The 23,851-nt window shown below is 40.1% G+C and overlaps 1 protein-coding gene across 3 annotated transcripts in view; it reads left to right on the forward strand.

Annotated features, from left to right (window-relative positions):
* bahcc1a (BAH domain and coiled-coil containing 1a) overlaps positions 1–23,851 on the forward strand; it is a 75,489-nt gene that overhangs the window by 13,778 nt on the left and 37,860 nt on the right. The window contains exon 1 of one of the 3 annotated variants that reach the window (XM_032587044.1): positions 18,666–18,865. The exons of the other annotated variants lie outside the window; for them this stretch is intronic. Coding sequence (XP_032442935.1) covers positions 18,853–18,865 — 13 coding nt within the window. The 5' untranslated portion in view covers positions 18,666–18,852. Of the gene's footprint in view, positions 1–18,665; positions 18,866–23,851 lie in introns of those variants that run through there. 3 annotated transcript variants of the gene reach the window in all.

Raw genomic sequence — 23,851 nt, forward strand, 5'->3', positions numbered from 1 at the left:
CAGTGTGGAAGTTAATCCTCAGTCTTGGTTGCTGATATCCAGCTGAGTCGCTGAGTGGCTGTTGTCTGCCAGGGCTGCCTGGAGGGGAAACATTAAGGGGATGGGGGGTGGAGGGGATGCTAAGCCACGGCCTGGGGATGGCAGGTGAGAGCCAGCTCAGGACGGGATTGGGCTGGTGGTGTTGTGGTTGCAGCTTCTTGCAGGTGCTTTCATAAAGATCCCCCAAGGCCAAACCCACAGCCTGCTGGGTGCAACCCGAGCCAGGTGGACTCCTCCTTCCCCCCATTCCCTTTGTAACACACAAACCAGCGCACAACTGAAATGTACACTTGTGTACACTACCTTGCCACTGCCAACTCCACGTGCTTAAGCCTGAGACGTGGCAGGTAAATTAATTGGCTGTGAGGTTGTAATGTAAATGCCGAGATAAAGGTGTGCTGTCTGGCCAAGGCATAGCGTAACGGGTGCGATGATAGCTCCATTGTGTTGATGTTAAGAGGAGTGTTTAGCAGCAGAGCCAGCAGGGCCTATTCTGGAGGGCTGGATAGCTTCTGATTAATAGTGGGGAATGCTTTGAAGTGACACCCAAGTCCTCACGCTCACAGGCTAATAGCAATACCATCAGTATTGGGAGCATTCCCTTTTCCTCAGTCTTCATTAGACAATTTCCCAATGCGGCTCTTTCTTACCACGTAGCCCCCTCACACCTGCCTCTTTCTGTGAGGAACTTCCAGGAGCTTTCAGGCTTTTACTTATTTTGTAATTGTTTCATGATTTGAGGTCATTGCTCTTTGTCATGTTTGTGAAACATTTACAGTTCCTTGCCAATAAAGTTCTTACAAGCCTTGAAATTTTGCCCCATTTTGTGACGTTGCCTCCATAAACTTAATAGGGTTTTATCGGAATTTTATGTGATATTTAGAGAAGAAGCCACGGTAACTTAAGAGAGATACAGAAAGTCCTTGCTCAAGGGGGAGAATTTGTTCACAGAACAAATATTAGTTTTGGTCTACATGGCAGAAATCTTGCGTCAAGAGTTTGTAGATTTGCAACAAACCGGCAGAATGAGGGTTCTGTTCAGATAAGACCAAAATAACATTTTTGGACCATATTGAAAAAGCGACAAAACAATCAGAAAAACATGGTTGGGGTTGCAGTACTTCAGCACATCAGGGACTCTGGTCCAAGTTGGACATAAAGGTAAATACAGGAAATTGAAGTCTTGTCATTTTCTTCAATAGCCTAGTCAAAGTCCATGCTTAACTCCAATTTAAAACCATTAGAAAAAAACATAAAAGGAGATACTTACAGTCTTTAGCACAAATGCATTGCAAACAAATGTTTATATATAAATATCATTTAAAAAAACATGCTATTCTCCTTCCACTTCATAATCACACAAAACTTTCCAAATCTGTTGGAAGTTTGCATTTGTGGACATAGCAAAATGTGGAAAACTTCCAGGAGTATGGGAGTTTTTTCAAAGCACCATACTTTAAGAAGTGAATTGTGGTCCACACTCACAGGGTTGATGTGGCACAAGTGGGACACGGCTGGGGGACTATTACCGGGATCCATTTTGATCTCCCGTGGTGACAGACAAGCCACAGCTGTGGATGTGTTTGCGAGCAAGCTCGTCCGTGGGTGCTTGAGTGTGTGCAAGTTTAAAAAGCCATGCCAGGAGAAGCAGGGTTGGGTCTGTCAGCTGTTGGAGTAAAGTAAACTATTAGCGGTGGGACAAGGCAGTGCTTCCAGTGAAGAATTAGAACCAGTTCTAATTGCAGTGAGGTTGGGCTATGATTACATGCTGGCTAATGCACTGACAGACCTCTTACTTGGCTGCCTCTCAGAACGCTGCTGAAATGGCTGAATGCCTTTTGGTTATACAGCATAATGGGAGGGTGTGTGAATACACTTGTGCGCTCGTGCTGGCTATGTGTGGGTGGCTGCCTGTGTGTATGTGTGATTAAACTTGCTTTAAAGAGTTCTTTTTTGCATGTTTTATTTTTAAAGTTTAGCATTTCCCTTATACTGTGTGTGTCTATGTGTTTTCGTGTGATAATGGTGCGCCGCCTGTTCCTCGAGTGGCTGTCATTATTTGTTGTAGAGGCAACTTTTCTTCCCAAATCAAAACTCAGCTGGCGCAACTGTCTCTGAGCAGTGGGGAAGGGCTGCGTTTGAGATTTTATGCATGCATGTGTTGTATTTGTTTTTGTATGTGTGTGTGTGAGCGTGCATGCCCACGGGAAACGGCAATCAAAGGAGCTGTGTGGTGGAGAGATTGTATGAAAGAAACGAGAGAGGAAACAGAGTGGCAGGCAGATGAGAGGGCAGCATGTGGGGGTGCGGGGTGCGGGGATGGAGTGGGATGATGCAGGTGCTTAATTCTACCTCATCCCTGGGCATTTGCATTGCAGCCGTCCATCTTGTCTCAACTGCTGTATTCGTCTGTTGGTGTTGTAGATCCACCTGCTTCAGTTACAACAATGCTGGTATGTCTCTGACTGCAATTCAAATAATAACAAAACAGAAGCACTTAATTCAGTGTCATCAAAAAATTTCCAATAGAATTACTTGGGTATTTTCTTTTCATACACATCTTATCAAAATGCCGAAATATGGAATGCGACACAAATATATTTTCTGTTTTTGTTTGGGCTGTATTACAGACATCCTTGCGGTTTCACCAGCAGTCAGAAGGTCAGAGAAATCATTGACAGGAATTTCCTGGAATTTTGTCATTTTTCTTCGCCGATTGCTTATTAGGTTAGTCAGGGTTCACTAACACCCTAAGATTTCTTCGTTCCTACATGTACCTCAAGGTGTTTTATATAAGTGTTAAAGTTACACATTAGGTGTGTTTGAGGAAAACTGCATCGCTGGAGAAATAATAATAAAAAAATAAAAACATCCAGCTTACCAAACAAGTAAATTTATGATTACTTTACTTAGTTCATTCTTGTTAACATAAGCATGAACAAAACAAAATAGCTGTGCTGATGACAGTCCTCCATCATCCTCGTTTGTATAACCATGGTAACTCATTTCTGTCTTCCTAAGGTTTTCTTTTGTCTTGTGAACAGAAAGTTTGGACAGTTAAATTTTACAATATCAAGAAGAAGAAACTCTTACAACAGTCAGAATTTGTTGGCAGATTTCTAATTTCTGGTTCTTAGCTTTTGCCTGCCAATACTGATATTAGCCTATTTAGGTTTCACTTTAAGAACTTTATTTTAAGAACATATAAAGATTCAAAACAGTTTTCTAGCCTTGAGATTATAATTGGTCATTAATAATTGATATTAAGAGAAGAGGTGATTTCACATTTTGTGTCTGACAGAGCAGTTGCTGGTGTATATATTATTTCATAACATTTTGACATGAAACATTACATTTTGCCAGCATCATCTAATTTTAGCGGTTAACACATTTAGCATTACAAAAATACGTCTTTTTTCCCCCTAGTGAATGGAGAGTTATTACCTTAACTCTCAGATTTCCAAAAGGATTTCAACATTTCCAAATAAAGCATGTTTTATAACACAAGTCGAAAGCTCAAAGGGAAGAAAAAACAGAGCAGCTTGGCTGTACTCCATTTAGCCTTCTGTTGTTGTCCTTAAAGGCTGTTTTTGCTTCCACCATGACTGAAATACACAGAACTCATTCATAATAAGAAATAGAAAGTCTGTCAATAAAGACATATTAAGGCCATTATTTGTCAAAACAATTTAAGAGGCTATGTGAAACATAATTACCCATTGGTAGATAAAGCAACAACATTGTAGAGTTTTCATGGAGCAGAAATTACTTTCATTTATGGCATCAATGTTGACAAAATGTTTTTACACAACAGCAACGGCAGTAAAAGAAGATAAACAGGAAGCACAGTAATGTGACACAATTGTAACCAACATCAAATGAATAGCAGCTTTTAATGACTGTTCAAAGCAATACTGTTGTTGTTTGTGGGATACTTTAAAATTGTACTATCATCTAACGCAATTGACTAGTGCTACTATAGCTAGCTTCATTGATGCTAGTGTACAAGTCACCTACGACCTAATGGCATAAAAACCAAGATTAGTTAATTAGTTATAGTTAATGAAAAAATAGCATACTTTTTTATTATTTAGACATAATTTACATATAATTAGACTGTGTATAAGTGAGAATGATACTGGAAGGATTTTGGACTTAAGAGTGTAATTTGGTTGTTATATCAGTTGCTGACATCTTGTTTCATTTTACGGTTGTTAGGAAACAAAACAACATGTCTTTGAGTTATTTTGGTGATGTGGAAAGTCTAGACTTCTCAGGCTAATGTGTGACAAAGCAGTGAGGTATGATGAGAGGATTGGTCATCCTTGGTTACTGGACATTGCATGGGTAGAACTATGTAATGATGGAAACTGGATGGATAATCTGATTTTCACATAAGTAAACTATGCAGCTGCCTGGAATAGGTGGTTGAGTCTGCTGGGGCCTGAAAGATTAAGGAAATAATTATGATTTTGGCTTTTTTTTAGTATTTTAACTACTTTGTGTTCGGCTTTGAGTGTGTATGGGTAAATGTGTGTTTTCCCATTAGACAGATCTTCTTTCAGAAAGTGGAGCTGCTTTGAGGATCAATACTGAAACACTGTATGCATCAGTACACACATAAAACACACCCGCACACTCTTCTGCTGCACTGTGTCATCTGTCACTTGACAGAGTTGTCTACTACTCTATGGGCTCTCTTTTCCTCCAAGCAGATGGTGAACATTCAGAATGAAAGCAGATCCTAAGTCCTTTTGGATCTTCATCAGTCCACTGGTCTCTGGGTCTGTTGTGAACAGCAGCTCATGTTTCTCCAGCTCTAAGTCAAACTTTTTAGCTCTACAGCCCTACAGTAGAACAACTCAGCTTTCTACAGAGCGTATATACATTTTTGTCAAACATTAGAAATATTACCTGCTGACAGTTTCTCCTGTTGGCCATGCTGTTATTTTTGAGGAAATACTTCAAAGCAAACTGTTCACTTTGGGTTGTACTCTTCTTTAGTGATTACCAAATTTTTTATGGACCACTTTCTCCAGATCTTCCTGTCCTACTTACCTGTACTACTCTGTCCTCTGCAAAGGGCGTGTGCTTTTATTTGGGCAGAGGAACAGGATTTACTTATGCATGCCTGTTTGTTCCATGCTTGCTTTTGACGCCTGTGCTGGTCTTAACTGTATGTGATTTTATGAGACCAGCTTCTGTGCCATTAAGCCAGGCTGCTGTGTAGGAGCCAGGGCGAATGGAGAGCTTTAGAGATGCCATTGCAGCACACAACATCTGGGGGGGACTGTGCTGTGCAAATATGAGGGCAGAACACACATGTTCATGTTGGTGTTTGTGTGCATGTAATAGGAGGAAGGTGGTTAGCTTTGGCTGTTAGCAAAAAAAAAAGGAGTTTGGCTTTTTAAGTGAGGCCTCAGACTGCCCTCCGTGTTCCTCTTGATTTATGGGCTTGTGTAGGAAATCTCCCATTTGTCACTTTCCATTTCTTTTCCCTAGCTTATCCTTCAGTTTTTTATTTCTCCATTTTTGCTCTTACACCAAATGTTGAGATGATTCCTAACAGAAAGGAAGAAATTAAAGCTTTTATGTGCAAATGTTTCCAGCCAGGGGGAATAAAATACTTGTTTTTGTGGCTACGTTTTAGTCAATATTCATACATCATTTTGTTTGAGGTAAGAATGTGTGTCATTGCGTGGCATATACCCAATACTTCTAAATATTTGAAACCCCTTGTAACTATATTATTTCAGCATTGTTACATTATGCAGATATTTCTGGTCAGAACAAAACCTGTTAACAAGGTTTGGTTCAAATACCTTCCAGCCATCACATTTTGATACTGAGTTCATACTGAGGTCAGATTTAATCTGAAGTGTCTCTCTCTTTGTGTGTGTTTGTATGCATGTGAAATAGTAGTGGGTGAGTGTTTCAATTTCATGTCACACCTTCCTCACTCAGGTGGAAGCTATAAATCTGCCTTTTTCTGGTTTGCTGAGGATAACGCTGGAGCAGTTGAAATTTCGCCCCTATGTGAAAGTAGTGGAGGAAAGATGTGGGGGAGAAGAGGATTGGATTGGAGGAAAAATGAAAATACAGTTCCTTTAAGAACTACCCATATTCCAAAAACCTTTAGAAATTTTGTTGTGCTGCAACTATAAATTTTAGCGAATTTTATTTTTTTAATGAGATAGACCACAAAATAGTGCATGATTATAAACTGAAAGAAACATAACAATATTTTTAAATACATTTTGAAAAATGTGTTGTAGGGCTGCAAAATGTGTTGTTACAATGTTATCATCTTGAGCTAAATACAGATTATGTAATTTAAGCTGATCTATCATTGTGCTTTGGCTTTTAGCCCAATTTACTCAGTTATCTCTAAATAAAATCTGAAGGCTTCTGGTTGCAATTTACTTTGGGATTAAAGAAATTTGAGGAGGTAGATTCACAATTTTGCATTATTTTGTGTTTCTCTATCATATACAATCCCAGTAATATTCACTGTTGTTGGTTTTAACATAATACAATGTAATAAAATGGGATAGGAATACTTTTGCAAGATGCATAAAATACATAAAGAGGCTTAATGAAAGACCTGGATGCCATGATTATGGGATTGGCTGATAAAAATCAAGATTTTTCTCAAAGAAGTCAATTTCGCCCCCCTCTTCCTACCCTAATTATAAATAGATTGCTCCACTGGCTCTTTACTGTACTGATAGCACTGCTCAGCACAAGTCAATATGCAGACTCATGCTGCCTGACTCAATGAGATTCTATTTGTGTGTGTGGGTGTGTGGGTGTGTGTGTGTGTGTGTGTGTGGTGTGAGAAAAAGCTTGAAACTCAGAATTCTTTGAATGCCACTTCTTTTCTCACCCGACAATAACAGAACCAGTACCAGTCTGATCCAGCAGGAGGCTCCACTCTCAGAGTCCCCTGGCCATCAGTGAATAAGGCCTCAATGACGGCCGAACTCTGTGGTCAGAGTAAATAAGCAGTGTCGGAGAATGTCAACATGACCAGGCGGCTCCTTCACAGTGCCCACTGTTGACATAACTTCTCTCTTATCTGAGCCGAGCGCCACAATAGAACACTGTGCCAGAGCAAATACAGTAAGAGTTGCAAAACTACACACAAACCTATTCTAGCACACCGCGGCTGATAGGGAATGCATTGACGGCACGAGTTAAAGCTGCTGCAGCTAATGCAGTGTGTCCGAGGACAACGCATTAAAGATGGCTGTAGATCCATGAAACAGCGGTGCAATCAAGTAAAAAATAAGTAAGGCCAACCTTACGGCCTGAAGGAAAGTTATTCCATCAAAGCCGTAATGGATGAACAGCTTAGGTTGGAGCATCAATTACCACTTGTGTGTGTGTGTATGTCAAAGCAAGCCCAAAGAGACACAAGACACACACAGAGAGAGAGAGATGTCACTGGCCCGCTTTAAACACGTGTTTAAGTACCTGTGTCACATTTGCTTTTTTCTGTGTCAAAACATTTCAGTGGAGCTTCTTTCCCTCATTGCCTCACATCACCTTAATAACTCTTCTTTAGTCTCCTTCCCCCGCCTGGCCCCGTCCTCCTTTGCCTCCCTCTCTTTTCTCTCCATTATGGTCTCTGCCAGCTCAAAGACTGAGCTTGGCTCTGTCTCTGGCGTGTGATAACCTGTTGAAAGCTGTTGCTCTCCCGTGAATATGCAGTCTCCTAACTGAGGTTTATCTGCACTACCTCTCTATGTCGCTCTCTTCCTTTAAATCGCTGTTTCATTTCACAGAGTCTCTGAATTGTTCAACATATGATATTGGTATACTCTCTCCGCCCGATATAAAGCATAGTGCTTCCACTTGGTGCAAAGTTAAAGCTCACGTCCATGAAAAAGAATAAGTAAACAGCTTAAAGACAGTTAAATAGTTACTATGGAATTTTGAGTTATTATTTCCGATCCTCTGTGGTGCTATTGAGCATTTCCATTAGGAAAGTATATAGTTTTAATTTTACTATGCGTGCATGTGTGTGGTATTTTTGAATCTTTGTGCTTGTGCTCTTTTTTGAGGATATGCAAAGACAGATCAAATGAGCAGCTGCAGCACATCTGTTAAATTCGATCAAATGGTGCAATCCTCATGTAACCCTGCAAGCGCTCTGTCTTTTCCATTTCCAAATGGCTAGCTATAGGAGAAGGCAAACACACATAGGTTCACACTTATCAAGGACTAATTCTAAATTTTACTTCACAAAGGTTAAAAAGATCACCCTGTAAACATTGTGAAGTAACTTTGCTTTCCCCATATCAAGTTGTTCTTGTTCATTAATTGTAAAATCAAGTTAAAAAAAAAGAAAAGAAAAATTATGTGGTCAGGGGTCAATTCAGAAATTTATGTCATTTCTTATATTATAATGTGGGATTTGCCAATCTTACTTGCGTCGGCTTCATTTTCTTCTTCTCTCACATCAATTATATTTTAATAATTTGAATCTGCGAAATGTGTGCTATTGTCATTGCAATATTGATCTTTGCAACTGCAACTGCAGTGGACTAATTGGCCGTAACACATGCAACAGATGTACAAGTTTAGTCTTCAGGTTGAAATGATGAAAATTCTAAAATGATGGGTCCATTGTAACGTATGGAACAGTATGGAAAATGCAGGTTAATTACGATTATCATTTTCATTATGTTGTTCAGCTCTAATTTAAAAATTATTTTTTAAATTTCAAAATATTTTACTGTTATTTTAGATGTTTTCATTATAAATACAGTTTTTAGACGCAGTTTTTTTAATGCAAAGTGTTAGTCTTCAAGCATTTTTTACTTCTTAATTTTCAACCTAGCTTCTCTCATTTACAAAATTTCTCTGTTAAATCTGAAATAAAATGAACATTAATCCTATCTCTGTAATTGCAGCAACTTTTGAAACACAGTGAGGTTTGTTTTTGTTCACTGATAAATTGCTGATTCTGTCTATATGTCATCTGACAAAAACGTGAAATTAGAAGCATTAAATTAAAATGCTGCTTCATTCTTCCGCTTGCTGTTTTATACCTGCAAACTCACCAGGAAGCATTCCCCGCCTGCAGCAGGGTTCCATGCCTTCAAAACAGAGCCAGGTTTTAGTAACTTCTCACCATAATCAGTTTTTTAAGGTTGTGGTTTAAACCCTTCAATTTATACTAAGTTTAAAATGAGTGAAAGGTGAAGAGGAGGCATTCAGGTGACCTAATACAATCGTAGAGAAAGTTAATAAAGTCTGTATTAGTAGAGCAGCCTTACCAAGCAAACAAGATTTAATGAGCAGCTGGTGATGAAATGCTCTTTCTCTTTCCTTCTAGCTGTTAGAAGGAGAGAGACAACCACTGCTTCTTTGTTTCTTAAAAATGTTTTACTTTTCATAAAGATGACCAGCTGTCATCTCTATAGATTGCAGGAAATGTTTCCAATTTTGCTCATCCCTGCCTGAATATATGGCTACAGATGTCGGGGGGAGCATTCCATGGAGGACCAGCGTCAGTGGTCGGAAGGCATTCCTCAGCTTTAAATCCTGGTTTGTCAGGAGTGATTCATAAATCTTTTTAATGTACAATTGAGCTGAACTTGTATACATTTGAGAAGATGAGTTACCACAGGCGGAAGGAAAGCAGCTATTTGTTTGAGTCCAGAAGTAGAGCCAGTTTGACTTTGAGGATTTGCACCATAAAATGCCAAGGAGAGGCAAAGATATTTATGTAGATATTTGTAAAAGTATATATTCTTTCAAGTTTTTTATTTTAAACCAGAAACCTTAGTGTATTAAATGTGGAATTTTTGCATAGTGGACCAATACAAATTGTGCATATTTGTGAAGTGGAAGGAAAATGAACGTTTTCCATGTTTTTACAAACAAAATCTGCAAAATCTATGCTGCATTTGTGTTAAGTCCCAGTGAACAGATACTTAATAAAATCACCTTTGATATAAATTACTTAACTGCACCTCTTGCTGTATGTTTAGGGTTGTCCTGGTGGAAAATGAAACCTCCACATCACTCTCAGGTCTTTTACAGCCTCTGAAATCTTTCCTTCAATATTACCTTGTTTTTAGCCCATCAACACTGCCTAACCTCCTGTTTTCTTCTTAATTAAAGCCTCCCAACAACATGATTTTGCCACCACTATATCTTAACTGTGGGGATGGTGTATTTTGGCTGACTATCAGTCGTTTTCTGTACACAGTATTTTCCACATAGTTCAAAGTTTTAACTGCGGTCTCATCTGACTGCACTACCTTCTTCCACATGCCTGGCTTGTCAATTACAGAGTGGGTGGAAAAACTACAAATCAGACAAATCAGACATCTTGTAGCTTTTTTTTATTGATGTCTTTTTTTTTTATTGCTGTGCTTCGATAAAGGCCACATTTTGTGGAGTGCATGACCAAAAGTTGTCTGGTCAGCATACTCTCCCACCTGAGCTGTGGATCTCTGCAGTTCCTCCAGAGATCCGATTGATTTCTTGGCTGCTTGTGCAATCATTGCTCTCCATTGGGTCGACATTTGGGATATTCTTTTATAACCTTGACCTGCTTTAAGCTGCATCCCTGACCCTCTTCTGTGCTTCCTGGTATTTGTGACGCTGTTTGTTCTCTGATGGTTTTTTTTTAACAAACTCTTAAGGCCTTCACAGCTGTGTTGACATTCAGATTAACTTACACACACGTACTGTATTTGCTGTTTAGATAATTGATGCACTGAATTTTACTTAATGATGTCCGAGCAAAGGGATTTGAATACAAATGCTGACCAGATTCCTCAGATTATCCTCTGAAACTAATTTCAAACCATCATTATGTTTTCTCCAGTTCATAATTAGACACTACACTACTATAGTGATTTGTTACATAAGTCCTCTATCAAAAACACTGAAGTTTTTGGTTGGAACAGGCACTGTACTGTGTGTTCTTTACAAGGTAATACTGTGTAATGCTTGGCCTTGGCTTCCCAGGTGCTTCGTCTGTACAGGTTATCAGAGCAAAAACGCCTTGCATTCGTTTTGGTCAGAGCTACAAGAATTAAACATTTCTCCTTTGTTCCCCTTGTGAACTTCACAGCAAATTACACTCATGGCCGCAGAAAGACCTTGGACTTGCTGGCGTGGCGGCTCCCGACTTGTTATCTGCGCTGTTCTGCCTCTGTGGCTCTGACAGGCTACATCAGACAGAGAGAAGCCAGAGCAGGGAGCTGCCTTCTGTTTCTCGAGCACGCAACTCCAGGAGTTTATCATATTACAAGCCGCTCCAAGAGAACTCAGAGGACAGCAGTGAGGCAAGGCCTTGATGTCCAGCACTGCTCCACATGACCTAAAGGAGGCGCCGGGCTGCAGATTACAGAGTACGGCAGAGAATGGGAGGACAAACGGGGAACATGACATTCTGACAAGTCATGGTTTGCCTGTTGAGTGCTCCAGTGTTGATTTATCTAATAGAGGGAGGATGAACTTATGACTATCCATAAAATAAGACATTCATTACACTCCCAGACAAAGAAGAATAAGGAAACAGCACGCAAGTGGGACAAGCGAATGGAAGGGAGTGTGGATTTTTTCTTTTTTTAAAAAAGGCCCCCAAAATATGAAGTGTTTTCATTTTTAAGTATGTGAACGACACCAAGAAAGAGAAGAGAGCGAGGTGATGAGGGAGGACAGAAATATGGAGCTGAGCATCAGGAGAAAGAGGCAGAGTGATGGAGAGGGTGTGAGGACGGAAAGGGAAAACTGAGAAGGGGAATGAGTGATGGGGCTCAAAGGAGCAGAAGGAGACACGAGGATAAAAGTGAAAAAGGAAAAGACAGCAGGCAAAATCTGCTCCAATGACTTGAACTGCTTGCAGATTTATGTGCTGTTCTGCGTATCATTATACATCAACCCGAGTGGATGCGGAGACTCAACTAATGTGACGCCTGTGAGGTTGTGTGTGCGTGTGTGTGTGTGTTTATCTGTGTGTGTATTGCGGCACACTTTTATTCTTCCTCTGCATGCAGTTTATGCCTCCTCCAAAGCAAACTGACTTCTGAGTTTTGCAGAAAGCACTCGCCTGTGGTGAGGCAACATCCACCCACATCCAAACACCTTTTTTTTTCCCCCCCCAAAGCTTACCTACCTTGCTGGTGCTGGTCGAAAGAAAAGAGGTTTAGACCACCCAGGACCGGGTAGTCAAAACTCTGCTTTGATGTGGCACCAGCATATGTGGTACAATCACAGCCAAAACACACTCACAAAACACAGTTTTACTGCCTCCTGCGCCGCATCGCCGTGCCTCGTTGCTAGAGTGGTGGGATGCTTCAGAAGACAAAGAAGCAGAACGAGAGAGAGAAACAGCCACCTACTGTGCCAGGCAGTGCAGCCTGAAAAACTGGAGCCGTATGGTCCCCCTCAGGGAGGGGAAACCTGCCCAGTCTAACCACATCTCAATTAAGCAATTAAGTTCAAAAGTTAACAGGGGACTAATTAGAGAGTATAATGCTGAGTACTTGTTTTAATCTGCCTTTTTTTTCCGTTCACCAGGCAAGTCTGTCCGTGACCTCACTGGCACGCAACCTACTGTTAGTCACCCATCTATGGTAGGAGCCTTAAATATGAACCCTGCAGTTTCAGACAGATCAGTCATCGTCTGTAAAATAAACCAGATCCATTGGTTGATTCCAACAAAACTAGCTGATTGTGAGAATCCAGTTTGCAATTATAGCGATGAGGTAATAATCGAAAAATGACCTTTTAGTCATATACACCGTGGCTATTTTCTGTTTGTCTTTTCGTTTTTAGCCCTGCAGATGGGTTTTATTAGATGCCAAATGAGAGGTTTAGAGCCCTGTTATTGGGCCATTTTACCTCAGCATACTCAGAACAATGACTTGCTTTTAAAGCTTGAGGCTGGATCATGCTCCCATCTCTGACAATATGCCTCCAGCAGAAACTGTTTGGAGCTCATACATTTTATATTTTTTGCTAAAGAGGAGAACCAGCGCAGCTAGACTGGGGCTTTCAATGAAGAAATATATGAAGGCAGGATGGCAGGATTGTAGAGGGGCTGCTTTAAGCCAAATGTTTTTAGATTTAAGCTGACATCCACATACAGGCTCTCACAAAGGTATTCCCATCCTTTGAACAATTTCACATTTCATCATTGAATTCATTCTATTAAAAAAACAATCAATGTTATTGATTAACCTACGTCTTTTGTGTTGAGCACTAGAGTTTACTGCAGGAACAGTTGATCTTACTGGCTGAATAATAGATCAGTGCAAAATTTGAATTTCTGACATTTGGAGTAAGTTGGTCAATAATTACTTTTTTTCCAAACAGTCATTTGCTATATAATGATTAAACGATGATATAGCTAATATATTTTGTCGCTGTAGTTGCATGTACTTTATTAAATTTGTATTTTATAGACCAACCCAAAGTAGCTCATAATTGTGAAATGAAAATTAAGTATTCGTCAAATAAGTAAACATCAGAAAAAAAGTGTTTTGCATAATAGATAGCCCCCTTATTTTGATACCTTAATAATCCGGTTTATCCAGTGCAGCCAGTTACTTTCGGAAGCAACCGAATCACCTGTATGGTGTTGCAACTTGGCCAAATACAGCTGGGATTTGTCATAAGCCAATGGTTAAATATCAACCAAAAATGATCTGTTTTAATGTTTTCCACTATAGCAATGTAGTGACAGACTACATAGCTAGAAGTTTGTCACTTCTAGCAGTGTAGTAGTGGCAATCTTCTAACAACCAAACTTAGTAGAATATGCTTTGAGGACATGAGATCAAAGTTAAACATCTAAAGCCCTTTAACTCACCATAACAAACATGACATGGTGGTGACAGCATCATGTTGTGGGAACCTTTTTTGTTGTTGTTGTTTTTCAGCAGAGCTTTAGGAAACCCTGTTACAGGCTACAAAATACTGGAGACTGGGGTGCAGATTTGTAGGAATGCCAAACTAAACATACATATCTACAATGGAAGGGTTTAGATCAAAAAGTTTTTATGTTTTAGAATGGCCCAGTCAAAGTCATAACCTAGATCAATGGACAATCTCTAGCAAGACATAAAACTGATATTACCATGATCCAAAGTGACTGAGCTTGAGCTATTTTGAAAAGAAGTGGCAAAACGTTAGGTCTCAATATTGGCAAAGCTGCTAGCGACAAAACCCAAAAGACTCACTGCTGTAATTTCAGCAAAAAGTGTATCGACTCATGGGTGCTGAATACATATGCACGCACACTTTGCGGCTGCAACACGATAACATGAAAAAGGTACAGAGAGGTGAGAAATATCTCTTTGATTCAGTTTGTTTCCCAACAGCCGGCTCTTAAAAACTCCGAAGTGGTTGATTAGCAGTTTGTGTTCTTGCCTGCGTGTTCATGTGTGTGAAAGAGGTGGGAGTGAGAACAGCCAGGATGCAGTATGAGAGGTGAAGGACTCCCCTGTTGTATGTGAGGCCCTGGAGGATTCATCTCCCCTTCCTCCTCCCTCTCCCTCTCTCACACTCACCCCTTCCTCTGTGAGCTCCACAATGCTGGGAAGAAATGTGTCATTAACGGGGAGGGGGGAGAGAGACCAAAATAATGTTTATGGGCTCAAGCAGCACTGAAATCATTTTCCATATCAGTGCAACTGCATGGGCCCTGTGGGGGAGTAAATCTGATTTTCTCCTCCCTGTGCCAATGGGAAACATCATGGGAAAGAAAACAGATTGGATTGTTAGAGCGATGGCCTGACGCAGCTGTGGGCGGCTCTTTTTTGTGTTTGGGCGCTTTGCTGTGTGCGCGCGTCTGTGTTTGCTCATAAGTTAAAGTGTGTGTAAAAGAGAAGGGTTGAAAAACGAGAGATGGGGTGTGAGTAAGAGACAGCTAAATGGGGAAGATAACATGCACATGTGGATAAACGTTTGCATTGAATCACCTTTTAATGCTGTGAAAATGCAGAGTCGGGACTTGACACATGGCCCTAATTTAATCTCATGTAACAAAGGGTCAGATAGCAAGCATACTTGTTAAACCTTTGTAACCTTTCCATAAAATCATGTCTCTTTTTGTGCCCAGTCTAAAAGAAACGTTTAACCAGAAGACAAATAACCCTACTGGTTTAGGAGAATGCTAAAGGAAACATTGAGGCACTCGCAGAGAAAAATCACATTGCAATGAAAAAAATAAACTAGATTGGAGCAGCCTCTAATTCCCTTCCTAATACATCTTGAAAATTTAAGGGGCAGTTTGCCTACTGTGTGTTGTAACATTATTTTCACTGCGTGCACTGTTAAGTCTATTTTGTGGGAAGCAGGAACGTGGATGATTTCACTGGTGGGTGTTACGGGGGAGTGATAAGTTTGGAATCTTGGTTGTCCTGATTGTTGTCCTCGACCTGATGCTGTTTCAAATCTGTCCTCCCACCTTTGGCGCCCCGGTCTGGAATTCACCGCTCTTCTCAGATTTGTCCCAGTGACTCTGCAAACATCTGCATTTCGACATGAATCATAGCCAGCACACCTAAGTGAGCCCAAACTTTTTGCTAAGCCCAGTAAATGTGCCATCTGATCCTGCTGCTTTACATTCATTTTTACCGTAGTTCTTAAACTTTATTTCTACCTGGCCCTCCTCAAATCCACGCTCTCCTTCATCACTCAGCTCTTATCACTACAGTCAGAAATATTTTTTATTCTTAAATGGAACTCTCTCTCTAGCCTGCTCCTCTGTAAAGCTGCAAATGTGCTGCATGTCCTCTTTATTTAATGTACCAATAAAATATCTCTTCAGCTGGAACTCTTCCAGACATTGCTTTCACTTGCTCGCCGGCCACTCCCCATCCTCTCCTCATCAAGATTGGTGGTGATGTACTCTTTGAACGGCAATAAAACTCTGTGAAAAATTACTTTATTAATGATAATTGCCGTAACACCGAGGTCAAGTATACACTGAAAAGATTAGTGACAATTTCCTCCGAATTTATTCATACTCCTTTAACTTATTCACATTTTGTAGGGACCAGAAAATGTTTTGGGATTTTTGTTTGATAGACCAGCATAAAGTCTATGCTGGCCTTTGTTTATATGACTGTTCAATCTCTGGAAATGGAAAGAAACTAATATTACATTTTACCCTGAATAAACTATAATTCACAGTGACACAGATCCTCGTCTGAAAATGCTTTTCTTTAGCAGGGAGCCAAAAGTGGTGATAGGTTGTCATGAGACATTGTTCAGTATATCATCCACTTACATTATGTTCTGATCTGGCTCAAAGGCCACAGCAAAAATGGAGATGCCTATTCTGAAGTTCCTATAACACAAGCTACGGTTAAAATCAAAGTTTCTAATATGAAGTGTGACTTTGGTGACAAAAGGACTCTGGTGTGCATGTGTGAAGGATATATGTGGAGGTTTTGTAATTTACAATCAAAATAATCTAGAAAGTAAAAACAGCAGAATATCTGTGGAGGGGAGTATAGAGAAGTTAGTTTGCAGTAATGGCTTAAATAACTGAAGGCTTTACTAGGTGCTGAAGTGGACGAGGACAGCTATTAGTTCCAAATCAAACTTTTTGTGGAAGAAGAAAGTCATTGTTGATGAAAAGCCATCTTGATGACACAGTCAAGTTGGAAAAGGTATTACTGTCAGTTAAAAATTAAACATTTGGCCTAGATGCACCCTGTACAAACAACAATCTCTTATGTTGGAAGTTGAATTATTGTTCGATAATGAGCTAGAGCAGGCATAGAAGCTACTGAGAGATGGTTGCAGATACATACACTGCAATCCTGTTAGAAAATGTGCTGCAAAAATTTTAAAATGGGGCAGAGATTAATCTTTTAACATGAATAACAAAGCAGTACAGTGAGAAGTACAATAAAATGTTCAAATCAGGAGTCTCAAACTAAATGTCCCTCAAGCACATTTAGATGTGTTTCTAATTCAGTACATCTGAGCCAATATTTAGGTCATAAGAAGACTTATGACTTGGTTACATATTTGATTCAGGTTTCTTGCACCAAGGATGCATTTTAAAGTTCAAGGCATCATGCCTTGAGGACTGTATTTTGAGATGCCATGTTTGGATCAAAGATAATTCAAAGGTTAGAATGGCCAAGTCAAAATCTAGATCTAAATCTAATTGAGAGTTTCACTAATTGCTGGAAGACAGAAATACATGAGATTGTGCTTGCAGCAGAGTAGGGTTCTGTAATTTATTGAGTCAGAGATTGTATAAAAGCTGGTCAAACTCTTCAGATATTCACTTGTAAAAAAAAAAAAGAATCCGTTAAAATTTTTTTTTTTACTTAATATTTACATAGTTGGTTGTGTTGGTGTGTCACGCAAAACCCAAATGATTGAAGTTGTTGATGTATCGTGACAAAATGTGAAAAAGATCAATGAGCATTAATAATTTTGCAAATAACTTTAAGCATCTGTACACATAGAGTGTGTATCGGTGCAAGATGACTGCTTTCTTTGTTGTACTTCTGTGGAGTCAAAGTGTTATTCACATATTTTGACACTGCAAAATATGGTGAAATTCTTTGATGTTACCTCTAAATACGTCTCAGAAGAAACATTTCTTTGTGTATCTGTTCGGGCCTGAGTTCGCTCACTGTTACTGTCAGAATTCCTGCCAAATTACAGTAAGCCATTTGGGTTAATTTATTTAGGATAAGAACCGCTTATCTCAGTCATGTCCTCTTGCATGTCGTGTAAACACTTGTTCAAAGTTTGTAGATAAATCATATGACCTCTCCAAATAAATTGTATTTGCTTTGTACCGCTCCAAAAGGATTTCTAGTCTGCCTTTGCTGTCTTTACCCTGTCATCGTTCTGATAGTGAACAAGTGGCTGACCACCAGCCCCACTTTGCAAACACAGGCTGTCAACTTCAGCAAGACGGCTGCCATATGGACTCACAATCGCGCACACAGATGCTCGCATATGCTCGGCAGCTCCCACATGCTCTTTTCACATTGAAACTTTCTCACAGTTGCTCTCACACTTATCTGCTCTAAACTCTCCACTCTTACCCCCTTTCTGTCCCCCACTGGATGTTGCCCTGTGTCAAAAGAGTCCTTCTCACTCTCTTCCTCCATGCGTCTATCCACCTATCCTTCCAACTGCTTCTCGCTTTCCACTTCTCCCACCCCCGCGCTGACCACATCCACTAAGCTCACTCCACAGGCACGCAGTGTGGAGAGTGTCGGAGGCGTGCGCTGCTGGCACTTTCCCCCACCCCTGCACTGGGCACGGCTCCAGCGCTGGACTGCCTGATTGCTCTCTCTTTCTCGCTCTTGCTTCAGTATACTTCTTGATCAGCCCAGCTTCTCACTAGATAGATGTTACCATGAACTCCCTCTAGAACAAAAAGAAAAAAAAAATATTTGCAACAATTGTTTCTGAGAAGGAATTTGGCTACCAGTTGCACAAATGCTTTCAATATGGCTTTGACTGTTTAAAGGAAATCCCCCCCACTTTAGTAGCCATTTCAAATTCCTACTGGGTTTTATTGTAAGGAAGTAGGCGCTGGGTTAGTCAGCGGCCCTTTGGGATAACATATGCAGTCTGACTGGAGCTGCTGGTGTGTACAGTCCCTCACTCTAGTCCAGCTTTTAAAAGTTTGAAAAACCCAGTTATGTATTTAGGAGTGAACGCTGGTGTGGAAAGTCTGTCTTGATTTTTCATGGACATCTAAATTCCTGGACAGAACTTGGAATTTGCTCGTTAGGAAAGTCTGGTAGGAAAGAAAGTGGAGGTCAATTTTTTGTACCAACAGGCATCCTGCTCAGTATGTTTTTACTTGGTAAGTCAATATTCATTTCACTTGGTTTCAGAATGAGTTTGCTTTGGAGTTGTCCCAGCCACAATTAACTGAGCCACCAGTGAATATTTTGTTGTAATTATTTTCTTTTACATAAACAGTGGCTCTCAAAAGTTTGCACACCCCTGTTGAAATACAAGGTTTGTGTAATGTCAAATAAATGGGAGAATGATCAATTATTTTTAAAAATACATATAATGTTGCATTTATCCTACTTTATAGAATTTACATTGTACTAGAGGTGTAATAACTTGGTTGAAAAAGTGTGTACACTCTTTAAGTAATGCTGTAAATTCTGCATTCATTCTTGAGTACTCACTTCCCATTAATTCTATAAAAATCTATAGTAATGTAAACAACACATTTTTCAGATTATTATTAATATTATTATTAGTTTTACATTTGCAACCTTCGAATGAAGCCAAAGGTCATTAAGATCACAAAGATGTTAATGTACTGTAATGTGTAAAATCCACACGTGCAGATGGGAAAAATCAAATATTTAAAATGGCTTTGTTCAGAACTTAATTCAGCAGAAAATCTGTGTGGATATCTGAGGCAGACTGTGAACAGTAGATGTCCTCACAATTCAAAAGACTTTGAGAAAGCTTCCAAAGTAGAATGGGCAAACTTTGTCAAATCAAAATGTGGGATGCTAATCAACTCCTGCCAATGAACACTGAGTAATGAAATTGAATCAAAGGTGCTTCAACAAGTTTGGAGCACATGGCACACAGTTTTTTTTTTCCTTCTATTTTTCTTTTGAACTTTGAACTTGTGCATGCATCTATTGCTTAACAGGGCTAACTATACATTTGTGAGAGTCACTCCATAATCACACAGGTAGAGAATGTTTGCTGGAATTATAAAAAACTCAACTTTCACACCACAGTGACTGCCTTCTTCACACACTTCACCTTCTTGTGTGTCTTGACTGTTTCCAAAGATACGTGGTCTGCTTCTTCTGGCCCATTTTCTGCAGCGCTCCCTGATCACTGAGCAGTGGAGAGCAGGTTTATGCAGTCACACCTACAATTTTCTCTTTGTCTCCCTTCTCTCGTCACCGTCACTCTCACTCTCACCTCTCATTGTCTGTCGAGTGTCCTTGTCTAGACGACACGACTATCCGTCCCTTTAGGCAGCTGTCTGAAAACAAGACTGAGAACCAAAGACTTCCTGGGTTCATTTATCAAAAGCAGAGAAGGAAATGTGATGCACTGGGAAATAATCACGGGCAGTGTGTGAATGAGTGTGCATTTCCTAAGGAGAAAATGTTGGTGTGAGTCCAGCATTCAAAAGGACAACATGCCATGGGTGGGTGCTTATTGTCTTCTCCACCGTTTTTATTTCCCAGATTACTTCTTGACCCACGTAAATCTGTTCACATCCTATTATTGTGCAATGCCTTGTTAGGACGCCAAGCAACAGCCCAACCTTGAGTAATATTAATCAGAAGGGTTGCTAACAGACCAGATTAGTTACCCAAAAAGTACAAAGAGGTGGGGCCTCCCTCCCAGGATCCAAACAATTAAAACCAGATAAAATTTCTTGGTGGGGTGTGTGTGCGTGTGTGGAGGGGTGTGGGGGTGTGTGTGTGTGTGTGTGTGTGTGAATACAAGTTCTGGGGCTTCAAGGTAGGCTGTGAAGGCTGTTGTTGCTGAGCAGCAGGCTGACTGAGTGCATCAGTCCATCGGTTGTTGTAAAGCCTACTTGCCTTGAGCGCTGTTTCTCTTTTGTTCCCATGACAACTGGGCTTTCATTCTTTTGCTCCGCCTCCCAGCCTGCTGCTCGCTCCTTTGCATCCTCAGGGGCCTTTGCCTTGGCCCACGTTACCTCACGTGCACAGTTGTTTAGTTTTGTTCCACCGTCATCTTACACACCTACGTTGAAAACTAGTTAACACCTCCTGTTCACGAGCTGCTGTGGTATCTGTTAGACCCTCTTTTTTTTTTTTTGCTTTCACATTTCAACCTTTGTATAAGACATTAATAAGAGCAGGTGTTGATTAGATGTTTTAGGCTTAAAGGAAGAAAGCTTTGATTCCTCAATTCATTCGTTTCCCCCTAACTTTAACTCTATAATAGGATTAATCTTTATTTCCATTAGAGATCGGCGCCAATTAGGATCCACATGACTTGATTTTTTTAAGGACCTGCACAACTACATTGAAAGAAAAGGAAATATATTTAAAGATCAAGTAACTTCATTGTGAGTAGTACTGATAGATTTTCTATAAATAGAGGGAAATTCAGTGCTTGTAGTAACTTTGTTTTGCATTTACATTAGTATCCAAAATGAAAGTACCCCAGAAATTTGCTATTTCTGCCCTGGTACTTCCAGTTTATCAGGATGTAGCGGGTAAAATATGGTATGATATTGCACTCTTGTTACTTTTAATAAAACAAAATGAAATGACAAATTATTGGATATGTTCATTATTGCTGAGTCAGCAAGCCAGTAACCTGATGTAAAGGTCAGTATGTTATGAAGCCATATTTTCTTCTGCAGCTGATATTGGAAAAGTTATTGTTATTCTCTCTGGAATAGATGTGAAGGTCTGATGTAATAGTTGTGGGGAGGGCCTTAGGTATCCCTCCTAAACCCCCCTGGTCCCCTGCCTCAATATAATTTTAAATCGGCCTTAAATCTAGCCTAGTCTTTTAAAATCTACTTCCTTGGCATCCTCTTTTCTCATCTCCTCTTTCTCCTTTACTCATCTCTCTAACAGCAGCAACTCTCCTCTCAGATGGTTACGAGAGGCTTCGTTCATTCTGTCACCTTCATAGTCTCTCTCTCTCTCTCTCTCTTTCCCTCCCTTTCTGTCTTTCTCTCTCTGAGGAAAAGCTGTTAATAATGCAGGAGGATTAGCTGATCTATGTGAGCTGGAGGCGATGAGGAAAGCTGGGGTTCCTGGGGGCAACAGGCAAAGGGGACGAGTGTGTGCTGTGTGAAATGCGGCGGCACATAGGAGCCCTAGTTGCCTGGATGACGGAAGCTGGATGCATGCCTGGTGAGCACGCTGGTCATAATCCCACCCCCCGACCCGCTTTGCCCTGTAGTTTGGAGAGCTGTGCCAGGAGCCCTCTATGGAGACAGGGTGATGTGAGGTGGCAGCAGAGAGCAGAGGAAGAACAACAATGGCTTTTGTGGTAGTTTACAATACGTTGCATCAACACACACAATGCTCCTACAACTGAAGAATCCTCTTCTTCAGTTCTATACATTACATTCTCTAAATAGTTGAAGGAATGATGGTGTTCTTTCAGTTTATTGCAATTGTGGATCTGTTAGCAGCTCAAGTTATTTTTACATCTGAGTTTATTTATCTTCACAAAAGCAGCATCATATGCTTGCAACCCTATTTACACACTTTGTATTGTTTTATCTCTCATTATGCAACCAAAAACTGCAATATGCTTTTTGGGGTTATGCTCTTTTGGGCTACACCTCTCCTATCTTTCCACATCTGTATTCAAGAACTTTTGCCCAATCTTCAACAACTCAAACTTGGCCAGATTGAATGGAGAGCATTTGTGAATATATATTTTTAAGTCTTGCCATAGACTCGACCATTCTATCACTCCTTCTTAGCATTTTAAAGCAGGTGAATAACCATTTTGTTGGTTGGTTTTGGTGTTGCTGTGTTTTCTGTACTTCATGAAGCTATTAATTTAATAACGTATTATACAAAAAATCATATTTTTAAAGTATTTAAATTAAATTAAATTCATGTGCACTTTATTTAGAGCCTCCTTCACTTTATCAGAGTGAAGGAGGCTCAATATAAAATTTGTAAAACTTTTGAAAACCAGTTTTCTCCAGTTCAATATTATCCACTTTTACAGGTCTTTTACAAAAAAAATAAAAATAAAAAATAAAAGGAGATGATACCTTTGCACGACGCTTCCCTGTGTATCTATTAACTAAATTTGTGAGATGACATGAAAGGGTAATTTTATGAAAGTTTATTTATTTTTTATTTTTAAGTGGAAGTTAGGAAAATTTGGATGTCCCGGAGAACTTCCACCTGTCTTATGGTATGGTAGAAAATGTGGCTCGAGATTATTCAAAATGTATATCGTGACCTACAATAGATGTGTGTGACCTCCTTTGTTAACCTTTATGTTTTGACCTTTTAGCCATATGCCTGTTTGCTGTAGGTGCATTGAGCAAACTGGTGAATTCAGGCCTTCTGTCTGCCTTGAGGAGGTGCTCATTCCCTGCTTACCAGATTAAAACTTCCAGACATTTTGTTCTCACAGTCAGTGGAAGGGACTGACTCATGTTTGGATTGATTAAAGGTGGAAGAAAATCAGGTCACGTCACACATGTTGCAAGATCAACCATCCTAGGACAAAGATGATTAACTTTCATAGTGTTTCTTAACCCTATGTATATATTTTTATAGCTTTGCATGTATGATACACACATGTGGGCGTGCGTGCGTGTGTGTGTTGTGGGCATGTGCGTTTGTGTGCAAGTGAGGTCTCATACTGGCAACTTCATACATATGCATGAGACCTCATGGTTGTGTCACTTGGGGGAAATGAATGTGTAAAGAACTGGGCTCCCGGGCCCCTCACTCAAGTGCACTGGCGGGCACGTAATGGGAATGCAATTTAAGCAGTGGTTAATCAGTGTGTTTTCACCAGCTTGCCCAGCAATGCATAATAGACAATCAGCCCCCAGTCACATGGGCGTTGCTACAAATGGTCAATTACTCATCATAGTCTTGTTAAACACAAGGTTCAGCCAGCCAGGGACAGATTGCTCTGCTGGTGCCATTATTATTGGGAAGAACAAAGCGAAGCAACGTTATGAGTCAGAAAGAAATCGTGACAGAGGAAGGGAAAGAAGAGACAATAGGAATTTGAAAAGGCATGGACATAGTGTATTTCTGCTCATCGGAATAGGAAAGAGAATAGCGGAAATAGCTGTTGTGACAAAAAAAAGGGGAAGGAAGAGGGA

The sequence above is a fragment of the Xiphophorus hellerii genome, chromosome 16, assembly GCF_003331165.1.
Source record: "Xiphophorus hellerii strain 12219 chromosome 16, Xiphophorus_hellerii-4.1, whole genome shotgun sequence".
In the NCBI taxonomy this organism is placed as follows: domain Eukaryota; kingdom Metazoa; phylum Chordata; class Actinopteri; order Cyprinodontiformes; family Poeciliidae; genus Xiphophorus; species Xiphophorus hellerii.